Source organism: Chiloscyllium plagiosum, unplaced genomic scaffold (assembly GCF_037043375.1).
Source record: "Chiloscyllium plagiosum isolate Xiang-an unplaced genomic scaffold, Cpla_swu_hap1 HiC_scaffold_10, whole genome shotgun sequence".
NCBI classification, from domain to species: Eukaryota; Metazoa; Chordata; class Chondrichthyes; order Orectolobiformes; family Hemiscylliidae; genus Chiloscyllium; species Chiloscyllium plagiosum.
Window position 1 is genome coordinate 69,616,291 of NW_028270148.1, and position 12,507 is coordinate 69,628,797.

At 39.8% G+C, this 12,507-nt stretch overlaps 1 protein-coding gene across 8 annotated transcripts in view; it reads right to left on the minus strand.

Moving 5' to 3' along the window:
* fam161a (FAM161 centrosomal protein A) overlaps positions 1–12,507 on the minus strand; it is a 37,765-nt gene that overhangs the window by 9,085 nt on the left and 16,173 nt on the right. For 4 of the 8 annotated variants that reach the window (XM_043696085.2, XM_043696089.2, XM_087991431.1 and 1 more), the window contains exons 2-4: positions 6,169–6,425; positions 4,350–5,516; positions 2,192–2,359 (exon numbers count right to left, since the gene is read on the minus strand). In XM_043696085.2, coding sequence (XP_043552020.1) covers positions 2,192–2,359; positions 4,350–5,516; positions 6,169–6,425 — 1,592 coding nt within the window. Of the gene's footprint in view, positions 1–968; positions 2,082–2,191; positions 2,360–4,349; positions 5,517–6,168; positions 6,426–7,872; positions 8,048–12,507 lie in introns of those variants that run through there. The other 4 variants (XM_043696083.2, XM_043696090.2, XM_087991432.1 and 1 more) reach the window with 3 other exon arrangements.

Genomic DNA, 12,507 nt, shown 5'->3' on the forward strand with positions numbered 1-12,507 from the left:
GAGGAGCAAAGTGGCCTACTTCTGCCCCTATTCTTTTATTACTTTTCCTTGGGATGTGAATGTCATTGGCAAGGCTATTATTTGTTGGTCATTCCTAGCTGTCCTTGAGAAAGTGAAAATGAGCTGCAGTCTGAAAACATTGTAGTCTATCTGATAATAGGTACACCAATATACCTATTATGCTGTGAAAAAGGGGGTTCCTGGGTTTTGGCTTAACGACAGTGAAGGAATGAATTATACAGTTCCGATTCAATATGGTAAGAAGGAGAAAGTGAGGACCGCAGATGCTGGAGATCAGAGTCAAGAGTGTGGTACTGGAAAAGCATAGCAGGTCAGGCAGCATCCGAGGAACAGGAAAATTGACGAAACATCAATTCTCCTGCTCCTCAGATACTGCCTGACCTGCTGTGCTTTTCCAGCACTCCACTCTTGACCCCGATTCAGTACGGTGTTTGGTGGTGTTCTCATGCAGCCTTTGCAGCCGCTGCTTTTGTCCTGCTTGATGTTAGGAATCATAAATTTGGAAGATGCTAATCCGTGGGCAGCACGGTGGCACAGTGGTTAGCACTGCTGCCTCACAGCGCCAGAGACCCGGGTTCAGTTCCTGCCCCAGGCGGCTCTCTGTGTGGAGTTTGCATATTCTCCCCGTGTCTGCGTGGGTTTCCTCCGGGTGCTCTGGTTTCCTCCCACAATCCAAAAATGTGTAGGTTAGGTGAATTGGCCATGCTAAATTGCCCATAATGTTAGGTGAAGGGGTAAATGTAGGGGAATGGGTCTGGGTTGGTTGTGCTTCGGCGTGTCGGTGTGGACTTGTTGGGCCGAAGGGCCTGTTTCCACACTGTAAGTAATCTAAATAAAAAGGAACTTTGGCTACAATGATTCTTGTACATTGCATGTACTGATGCCACTATGCATCAGTGGCAGAAGAAGTGAACAATTAGAGTAGTAGATGGAGCGCCAGTCAAGTAGGCTGCCTCGTCTCAGATGGATTGTGAGATGTTTTGAGTGTTTTTGCAGGAAACTCATCCAGACAAGTTAAGAGTACTCCATTCCACTCCTGACCTCTGCATTTTAGCTGGTGGACCACATAATGGGGATTTGAGATACTTGCCACATCATTCACAGCCTCTGTTCCGCTCTTGTAGCCACAGGTAATCCAGTTCAGTTTCTAGTCAATGGTAACCACCACCTGGATATTGCCACTGAGGTATTCAATAATGGTAATACCACTGAATGTCAACAGATAGTAGATAGTTAGATTCTGTCTTCTTGAAGATGACCATTACCTGGCACTTTCGTGGTGTAAATGTTCAAAGTCCCTTATCAGTCCAAACCTGAATGTTGTCCCGATTTTGCTGCATATGGATATAGACTGCTTTGATGTCTGAGTCATGAATAATAATGAACATTGTTGATGATATACATTGCTAATGAATATTTGCTGATGATCGCTCAATGTCAGACTTATAATGTGAAGAAAGGTCGTTATCGAAGCATCTGAAGTGAACCTAGGACTCTACCTTGACGAAACTCTGCAACAATATTCTTGCACTAAGGTGATTGAGCAGGAAAAACCAAAACCAATCTTTCTTTGCGCTTGGTAGGACTGCAAACAGTGGACATTTTTCCCATTGACTTCAGTTTTACTTGGGCTTCTTGGTGCCACACTCAGTCTTAATGCTCCGTTGATATCAGGGTCAGTCACTCTGACATTACCTCTTGAGCTCAGTAATTTTGTTCGTGTCTGGTCACAGTAGTAATGAGATTAGAAGCCAAGTGATCCAGCAAGAGCTGGAACTCAGCATCGATCAGCAGGTTATTGCGGTGTAGCTGCCACTTGATAGCACTTTCAACACTTTGCTGATAATCAAGATTGGCTTAAAAGAGCAATAAGTTGGCCAGCTTACATTTGCTTTTTGTAGATTCTCTGGACAAAAGTAGATTTAGTGCAATGTTGAAAAATAACTGAAAACTTGGATTTTAGAAGTTCCAGCTGAAACTCTAAACTTGCTTTGCCAGCTTGGTGCTGCCTTGTTGCCTCGACATGATGGATAAAGTTGCATCAGAGGCAACAGCTACTACTGAAAACAAAGAAAAAGCACCTCAAAGTAATTCAAAATATATTGTGGACATACTAAAACTCATCCGAAGATGAAGATATCACACGTTATTGACAAAACACAAACCACACCTGTATTGTTTTAGTTTTGATCTTGAGACTTCAGCCAAGCTCTTGTGTGGATCATTCGCCCAGGCACGGGTAGATATGACTTTTTTCCATTTTCTCTCACTCCGTTTCTGCTCGCGTTTCCAGTTTTCCTCATTTTCTTCTTTCTTCCTTTTTTCTCCCAGCAATTTCCTGTAAAATGATAAGCTAGAAAACTTAGTACAGATGCCAACATAAAGATTTATTAGATTAAAAGCAGTTAAGAATTAAAATTTTGATTAAGTCTTATATATTGGAAAATTTGTTTATTGACAGCATTTGATAAATTCAATTGTACTCCACAATAGGTATAAATCCACACCATTCAACTCTTTATCTTGTGATGTTGCAAATATTTGATTTAGTAATTTACATTGTCAAAAAGAAGATTCGCTAGGCTGATCCTGAGTATGAAGCAGACATTGAATAGGTTAGTCGTGTACTTATTATTGGAGCTTAGATACATGAGAGGTGAACTTATTGAATGTAAAGGATTCCTAGGGGACTTGGACAGAATAGATGCAGAAAGGTTATGTCCCCTTGTGGGTGAGTCTAGGACTAGAGGGCATAATCTCAGAATAAAAGGTTACCCATTGAAGAGAGGAATGAGGAAAAATTTCTTCTTTGAGGGTAGTGAATCTGTGGAATACTGTACTGCTGAAGGCTGTGTTGGCTGGATCAGTAAATATGTTAAGAACTGAGATAGACAGTTTTAATCAGTAAGGGAATCAAGGATTATGGCGAAAAGGCAGCAAAGTATGGTAGATTATAAGATTGTCTATGATCTCATTGAAAGGAGGAGCAAACTCAATGGATTGATTGCCCTACTTCTGTTCCTGCATTTTATGATTTTATGGTGCAGTTTCCATGCCTCCATTGAGCTTATTATTATACCCTCTGAGTATTTTCAGAATTTTCTGTGTTTATTATGAAACGTTAAGCCTACTGTTTTTATCTAAATGCCTAATTAATAATGACATAAGCATTAATCATGTTAATCACAAAACAACCTCACTAACATCAAAAATCAGCTTTAAAAGTGTTCCTTTGGTTGTAATTATTGTTGAGAATTTTAAAACTGTAAAATATAACATTTAAAAAAAAGTCTGTCCTTTTTCCTCTTGGTCCATTTCAATACTTAAATCCTTTTATTTTCTTTCTGCACCTGGTTTCATATTGAAATCCCGACTCAATTTTCAGTTTTTCTACTGCTAGTTTCGCAGCCCTTCCATACAGTCAGAGTTTTTACAGCAAAAGGTCCTTCGGCCTATCTATCTATCTGTTCTAGTTCAATCATCCATCTGTTCTAGTTCAATTTTCCAGCGCTGACCCCATAATTTTGTATGTTATGGAGTTTCAAGTTCTCAACTATACAGTTCTTGAGGATTCATGCCTCTATCACCCTTTCAAGTAAAGACTTCCAGATATTCACCTCGCTCTGGGTGAAACTTTCTTTCCTCAAAACCCATCTAACCCTTCTTCTCCTTAGCTTAAAACAGTGTCCCGTTGTTAGTGACTCCTCTATTAAGAGAAAACATTTCTCCCTATTTACCCTGTGTATGTCCCTCAGAACTTTGTACACTCCAATTAGATTCCCCACAGCGTTCTCCACTCTAAGGAGAACAACTCCAGCCTAGCTAATCTCTCAGCAGCGCAGGCAACATCCTGGTGAATCCTGTCTGCACCCTCTCCAGTGTAAACACATTCTTCCTATAGTATGGCACATTACTTCAGCTGTGGCTTAACTAATGTTATATTCAGCTCCATTATAACCTCCTTGCTCTCCTATTCAATACCTTGACTAATTAAGGCATATGCCTTCCTCCTAAAATGTATTACATCACACTTTTCAGGATTAAATTCAATTGCCACTGTTCAGCCCACCTGATCAGTCCATCTATATAATGCTGTACAGTTAGTGATTTACATTTGCTTATCCTGTTTACTCAAATTCCAGACACAATTTCATTTGCTGCAATTTAATGCCAATCTTCTGTTATGCTGTACCTGACCCCACTTTAATTATTGAGCAAGGAAATTCCTCAGAGACTGACATCCTTCATGAAAATATTTTCAGAAAATACTGCAGGACATATCACTTTTAGTTTATTAATAAATCATGAAAGATGAAAGTTGTTCTTACCTAACAGCTTCTTTCCTCTTCTTTTCAGACTCTGTGACCTTCATAATTTTCAAGTCCAATGATCCTGACTGATTTGAATTTGTGTTGTCATGTGATTTCCAACGGTTTCTGCATGACATATAAGGCCAGCGGGTCTCTTTTAAGTGGTTTTCATCTTCCATTATATCATTCAACACCTTTTCTTTTTTTGAAGGAATTTGAGGAACGAGCAGTCGGAAGGGTTCACACGCGGTTGTCAATGTCAAGTTTTTCTTTCTCATACGTTGTCTCCGAGACTTTCTGTGCAACATCTCAAAATTTGGTACTTTGGTGTTAATCTTGGGTTTGAATTTCAGTTCTTTATTTGGGTTCCAACATGTTGCTTCCTTCTTTTCCAATAAGGTATTACGAAGCATACCTTTTGGAAGGGATGCACCACGTAATGTCTCTTGAGCTCTCACTTTCATTTTAATTACACGATAGAGTTCTTGCTCTTTAATTCTGTCACTAATTGTTTGATCATAAAGATATTTAGGAACTGGTTTTGCTTTAAATTTCTTTGGTTTACTTTCTGAAATATCTAGTTCTTGTATTTGCATTTTTCTAATTTCTTTCTTTTTCTCCTCTCTTTCAAGAAAGTCAAATGGTTTTTGCAATGCCAGTAAAATTTCTTTGCTTCTCATCTTTACAAATCTCCTTCTTTCTTCATTCCGTTCCATTATTTCTGCCAACAAAGGAATATAGGTATGAGCTGGTACAGGATTAGCACGGAACTTTTTCTGACACTCTGCTTCTTCCTCTAATTGTTTTCTCAGCATCTGATTCTCTACTTCAATTTCAGACCTGGATTTTATCTTCAGTTTCTTTTTCTCAGCCTCTCTAAGAGTCATTTGGAAAGGTTGAGGTATTGTGATTTTTGGTGACCACTGCTTTTGCTCCTTCTTTATTACTTGCATTTTTGCAAGTGGTAAATTTGAGTTTCTGGGCTTCTGGGGTTCCTCATCTGAAATATACTCCTGCACAGAAAATCCATCCCACATGCTCTGAATTTGATCCCTTCCATAGGACACGCGATTTTCCCCACTTTTCTCTGGATCTTCATTTGACATTTCTGACAGGCTTGAGTGTGCAGTACTGCCCACCTCAGTTGTTGAGTAAGATAGGCGGCCATTGTTTTTCTTACCTAAACTATACAAATTTACAACAGTAAGTTTGACTTTATTTAGAATATTATGAAATGCTCTTAAAAAACTTGTACAATCCATTCTTGTAAAAGGATGTCTCAAGAGTGTTGAAGATGGAGGCATAGTACTTATCAAGCTGGTCAATTATGCTTTTGTAATCTGTACAGATGATAGGTCTGAGGAGGAAGAGTTACAAGTTTAAAAAGAAGCAAATGATAGTTCTTGGATGGTTTTTCTAGTTGTAGAAAGAAATATTGTGGAGAATTAATAGAACAACTGGAGAAGATCAGATATATAGTAAATATCAGAGGTAGTACTAACTAGAAAAAGAGTGAAGCACATACTAGTAAGATAGGAATTCAGCAGGGGTGTAATGGTAGATGTAGCAGATGGTTGAAGGGGTGCTGGAAAAATGAATAAATAGCAGACACCGAGACTGTGAGGGTGCAGTCAGAAGTAAACTGGAAAGATCAATTATCCATGTTTAAGTTTGAAGGTAAAAAATCAGAAGAAAATCTGCCTGTGCAGGCCACTGGCTAAACTATTTAGTTAAAATTGGTAGTAACATTTTGATTGCCATCTATATCATAGCTGCCCTGAGATCTAGAAGTCCATCATGGGTGTAAGTTATCCATATTTTCAACACAATTATCTACCTGTAACACACTGAAGATTCACAGGGATCCTCTGAAGTAGCTGCCATGCTTCTGACACAGAGTTTATCCTCATACAGTTTTGCTAGTATTGCCATAGTGTGTGCTTGTGCATTTTTTAGTTCCGTGAGCTTCTTGCAGTAATCTTTGTTGGACATGCCACATAAACTACTGGAGATTGTGGAATCCCTATCATCCATATAATGATTTTTTCTGGGTTGCACTGCTTCACAAGTATCAGGATCAGAATTATTTTCATTCTAAAGACAGAGAAAATTATTGGTTATCTGTTTCCGTTATTCACAATGTGCACTCACGATTTCACTGAATTAATATATTATTAGTAATGTATTATTGGCAATTAAGTTCCCAAACAGAAATAAATGACATATCAAGAAAAGCAAAAGTGTGGAACAAAAGGCAACAACATTAGATTAATACACCAGGAAAGACAACAGTAAACAAAATATGAAGAATCTCAAACATATAGTTTAAAATGCGGCAAATATAGCTTATTACTGCAAAATGTCTATCAAAATTATTTACTAAGATCAGACTCAAATTAATTTCGAATTTCTATATAACTTCTTCATGGCATGTTGGTGTCTTGCCAAGACCAGTATCAGTCCTCACAGTAGAGCACACCATCTGCATTCTAAAGACAATGAAGGGCTAAAAGGGGGATGAAATAAACACAATAACTATTCCTCGAGTAAAAGAACTAGGGCTAAAAGCCTATAAGGCCCCTGGATATGATGGGTTGCATCCTAGGATTTTAAATAAAGTAGCTGCAGAGGTAGTGGAGGTATTGCTAGTGATCTTCCAAGAACTATTAGATTCTGGAAATGTCCCAGATGATTGGAAAACTGCCAATGTAACACAATTACTCAAAAAGACAGAGAGAAAAAACACAGGTACCTATACACGAGATAGCTTAACATGTGCCTTTGGGAAAAATGTTAAAGTCTATTATAAAGAATGTAATCACACAGCATTTAGAGTCAAGCAGAGTCAAAATGGCATCATGAAGAGGAAATCGTGTCTGACAAATTTAATTACAGTTCTTTGAGGAGGTAACATGCAGGTTAGATAAACGAGAACCAGTAGATGTAATATATTTGGATTTCCCAAAGGCATTCAATAAGGCACCACACATAACAGTCTTTGGTATTAGAAGTAATGCATTAGCATTGATAGAGGGCTGGCAGATGGAGAGTTGACATAAAGAAAGCTTTTTCAGGGTGGTAACATGCAACTAGTGGAGTGCCACAGGGATCAGTGCTGGAGCCACAATTATTTACAGAATGTATTAGTGATTTGGATGATGAAATTGAATGTGCTATCAAGTTTGCAGATGACAAAAATAGAATACAGCAAAGATAAGTGAGCAGGCAAAAAAATGGCAGATAGAATATAATCCGGGATGATGGAAGGTTATGCACTTTGGCTAGAACAATAGAAGATCTGAATATTATTTAAATTGAGAAAGCTGCAACACAGTGGGATTTAGGGCTCTTGTGCATGACTCACAAAAAGCTATGATGAGCTCAGCAGGTAATAGTGAACATCAATATAATGTTAGTTTTTGTTTCAAAGAGAATGAAGTGTTAAACATGGAAGGTCTTACTAAAACAAACAAGGCACTAGTCAGACCATAACTGGCATACTGTGAACAGTTTTGGTCCCTTTATCGAAGGAAAGACATACTAGCATTGGAGCCAGTCCAGAGAAGCCTGGGTTGGAGATATTTTCAGATGAGGAGTACTTGAGTAGATTGGGCTTGTAGTCTTTGGAGTTTAGAAGAATGAGAACAGAATTTATTGAAACGAACAAGATTCTTTTATCAGGGTAGATGCAGAGACGTTGTTTCCATTGGGAGAATCTGGAATTAGAAGGCATCATCTCAGATTAAGCAGTCATCCATTTAAGACAGAGATGAGAATGATTTATTTCTCCCAGAGCGAGTGATGAATCTGTGTAATTCTTTACTGCAATGGGCTATACAGGCTTGATTGTTAAAGAATATTCAAGACTGAAGTAGGCAGATTTCTAATCATTAGGGAAATTGATGGTTATGGGGATAAGACAGGAAAGTGGAATTGAGGAATATCAGATCAGCCATGATCTAATTGAACAGCAGGGAGAAAGTGAGGACTGCAGATGCTGGAGATCAGAGTTGAGAGTGTGGTTGCTGCAAAAGCACAGCAGGTCAGGCAGCATCCGTGCAGCAGGAGAATTAATGTTTTGGGCATAAACGTCGATTTTCCTGCTCCATGGATGCTGCCTGACCTGCTGTGCTTTTCCACCACCATGATCTCAACTCTCATTGAACGGCAGACCAGTCTTGATGGGTCAAATGGCTTATTTCTTTTCTTATGTTCCATGGTCTTATTGTCTACTCCAAACTGTCTTTGAGAAGGGAGTGATGAAATCTTCTTGTATTACTGAAGCCAGTGTGATAAAGGTTCTCCTAGTGTATAGTTAGGGAGGGAGTTCCAGAGTATTAATCCAATGCTGATAAAGGAGTTGTAATATATTTTCAACTCAAGGTGGTATATGACTTGGGGTGGTGGTTTTCTAATGAATCTGCTCCCTTTATCCTGCTGAATGGTGGAGTTTACGGGTTTAGGAGCTGCTGTCAAAGAAGCTTTCATGGGCTTTTGCAATGTATCTTGTAGATGGTACACACTGGTGTGTCAGTAGGACTCAATTTTTAAGATGGAAGACAGGATGCCAATCAAAAGTGTTGGTTTTGGTTTGGATTCTGTTCAGCTTCTTGAGTGCTTTTGGAAATGTACTCATCAGACAAACAGAGACTATTACCACAGTCTCTGACATAATCTTATCACCACACAATATATTTGGCTGACCCACTTAAGGTTCTGGTTAATGATGACTCCAAGGATGTTAATGGTGTAGTTTCAGCAATGAAAATACCATTGAATATTAAGGCAATATAGCTAGAATCTTTTTTTGGAGATAATTATCGCTTGTTTGCCACTTAACAACATAAGGCTAGATGTTATCCCGATGTTGCTGCAATGGAGCAGTTTGGCTAGCAGTGCAGCTAGTTCAAGCACAGGTTTTTAGCAATACCAGTGAGATGCTGCTGGGCCCATGGCCTTTGCCATATTTGGTACACTAACCCAATTCTTGATCTCACTTGGACTCATTTAGACTCGTTTCTTTAATAGACTTTCACTGCATCCATAGACAACAACTGCTGTTTTTTGCTTACGTGTAAGCAAGGCGAGTTGCTCAATACAACCAACTATTCTGTGGCTTTGCCTTAAATTGTGACAAATTAAGTGGAGGTTTTTTAGAATTATAGAGTTGTACAGCACAGAAACACCTGTCGGTCCAACTCGTCCATGCCGACCAGACATTCCAAATTAATCTAGCCCCATTTATCAGTGTTTGACCCATATCCTTCTAAACTCTTCCTACTTACAGACCCATTCAGATACCTTTTAAATGTTGAAATTGTACCATCTCCTCTGGCAGCTCATTCCATACATGTATCACTCTCTGCGGGGAAAGGTCACCCCTTAGATCCCTTTTAAATATTTCCCCTCTCATCTTAAACATATGGCCCTGAGTTTTGGATTCGCCTAACCGGGGAAAAGACCTTGGCTAATCACTCCATCTATGCCCCTCATGATTTCATAAATCTCTGGAAGAACTCTCCAGGGAAAATAGCCCCAGCCTCTCCCTATATCTCAAACCATCCAACCCTGACAACATCCTTGTAAATCTTTTCTGAACCCTCTCAAGTTTCACAACATCCTTCCGATAGCAGGGACCTCAGAATTGCACATAGTATTCCAGAAGTGGCCAAACCAATGTCATGCACAGCTGCAACAAGACTCCCAACTCCTATACTCAATGCACTGACCAATAAAGACATGCATACCGAGTGCCTTCTTTAATGCCCTATTTACCTGTGACTCTACTTTTGAGGAACTATTAACCTGCACTCCAAGATCTCTTTGTTCGGCAATATTATAGAACATAAAACATTACAGCGCAGTACAGATCCTTCGGCCCTTGATGTTGCGCTGACCTGTGGAACCAATCTGAAGCCCACCTAACGTACATTATTGCACTCTTGTCCATATGCCTATCTAATGATCATTTAAATGCCCTTGAAGTAGGCGAGTCTACTACTGCTGCAGGCAGTGCATTCCACGCCACTACTACTCTGAGTAAAGAAACTACTTCTGACATCTGTCCAATATCTATCACCCCTCAATGTAAAGCTACGTCCCCTCATGCTAGCCATCACCATCTGAGGAAAAAGGCTCTCACCGTCCAACCTATCTAACCCTCTGATTATCTTGTATGTCTCAATTAGGTCGCCTCTCAACCTCTTCTCTCTAACATAAACAGGCTTTCCTCGTAAGACCTGCCCTCCATACCAGGCAACATCCTAGTAAAACTCGCCTGAACCCTTTCCAAAGCTTCCACATCCTTCCTATAATGCGGTGAACAAAACTGTACGCAATACTCCAAATATGGCTGCACCAGAGTTTTGTACAGCTGCAGCATGGTCTCATGGTTCCGAAACTCAATCCCTCTACCAATAAAAGCTTACACATCGTATGCCTTCTTAACAACCCTATCAACCTGGGTGGCAATTTTTCAAGGATCTATGTACCTGACACAGAGATCTCTCTGTTAGCTTTTATTGGTAGTAGTGGCTTGGAATGCACTGCCTGCAGCAGTTATAGACTCACCAACTTCAAGGGCATTTAAATGATCATTGGATAGGCATATGGACGAGAACAGAATAATGTACGTTAGGTGGGCTTCAGATTGGTTCCACAGGTCGGCGCAACATCAAGGGCCTGTAATGTTTTATGTTCTATAATATTGCCGAACAAAGAGATCTTGGAGTGCAGGTTCATAGTTCCTTGAAAGTGGAGTCACAGGTAGTTAAGACATTGAAGAAGGCACTTGGTATGCATGTCTTTATTGGTCAGTGCATTCAGTATAGGAGTTGGGAGGTCTACACTGCCAAGAATCTTACCATTAGTCCAGTATTCTGCATTCCTGGTACTCTTTCCAAAGTGAATCACCTCATACTTTTCTGCATTAAACTCCATTTGCCAGCTCTTAGTCCAACTCTGCAGCTTATCTTTGTCTCTCTGTAACCTACAACATCCTTCGTCACTATCCATAGCTCTACCGACTGTAGTAGTGTCATTCGCAAATTTACTAACCCATCCTTCTACTCCCTCATCCAGGTCATTTATAGAAATGACAAACAACAGTGGACCCAAAACAGATCCTTGTGGTACCCCACTAGGAACTGAACTCCAGGATAAATATTTCCCATCAACCACAACCCTGTCATCTTTCAGCAAGCCAATTTCTGGCTAAATCACCCTCAATCCCATGCCTCCGTATTTTGTGCAATAGCCTACCGTGGGGAACCTTATCAAACACCTTACTGAAATCCACATACACCACATCAACTACGTTTCTCTCATCCACATGTTTGGTCATCTTCTCAAAGAATTCAAGAAGGTTTGTTAGGCACATCCTACCCTTCACAAAACCGTGTTGACAATTCCTTATCAACTTTTTCCTCTCTAGTTGATTATAAATCCTATTTCTTATAACCCTTCCCAGCACATTACCTACAACCAAAGTAAGGCTCATAGGTATATAATTTCCAGGGTTGTCTCTACTCCCCTTCTTGAACAAGGGCAACATTTGCTATCCTCCAGTCTTCTGGCACTATTCCTGAAGACAAAAATGACATAAAGATTAAAACTGAAGGCCCTGCAATCTCCTCCCTGGCTTCCCAGAGAATCTTAGGATAAATCCCAACTGGACCAGGAGACTTATCCAATTTTACATTCCCCAGGACCTTATAATTAAGTGTATACGTCCTACCCTAATTTGCCTTTTCAAAATGCAGCACCTCACAATTATCTAAATTAAACTCCATCTGCCACTTCTTGACCTATTGGCCCATCTGATCAAGATCCTGTTGTACTCTGATGTAGCCTTCTTTGCTGTCCATTATACCTCCAATTTTGGTGTCATCTGCAAGCTTGCTACCGCACCACCTAAGGTCACATGCAAATCACTTATACAAATGTAAAAAAGCAGTGGATTCCACACTGATCCTTGTGGCATGTTGCTAGTCACAGGCCTCCAGTCTGAAAAGTAACCCTCCACCACCACCCTCTGTCTCCTACCTTCGAGCCAATTTTGTATTCCCTGGATTCCATGTGATGTAACCTTGCTAATCATATGGAACATTGTTCAATGCCTTGCTGAAGTCCATAGAGACAATGTCCGCCACTCTGCCTTCATCAATCTTCTTCGTCC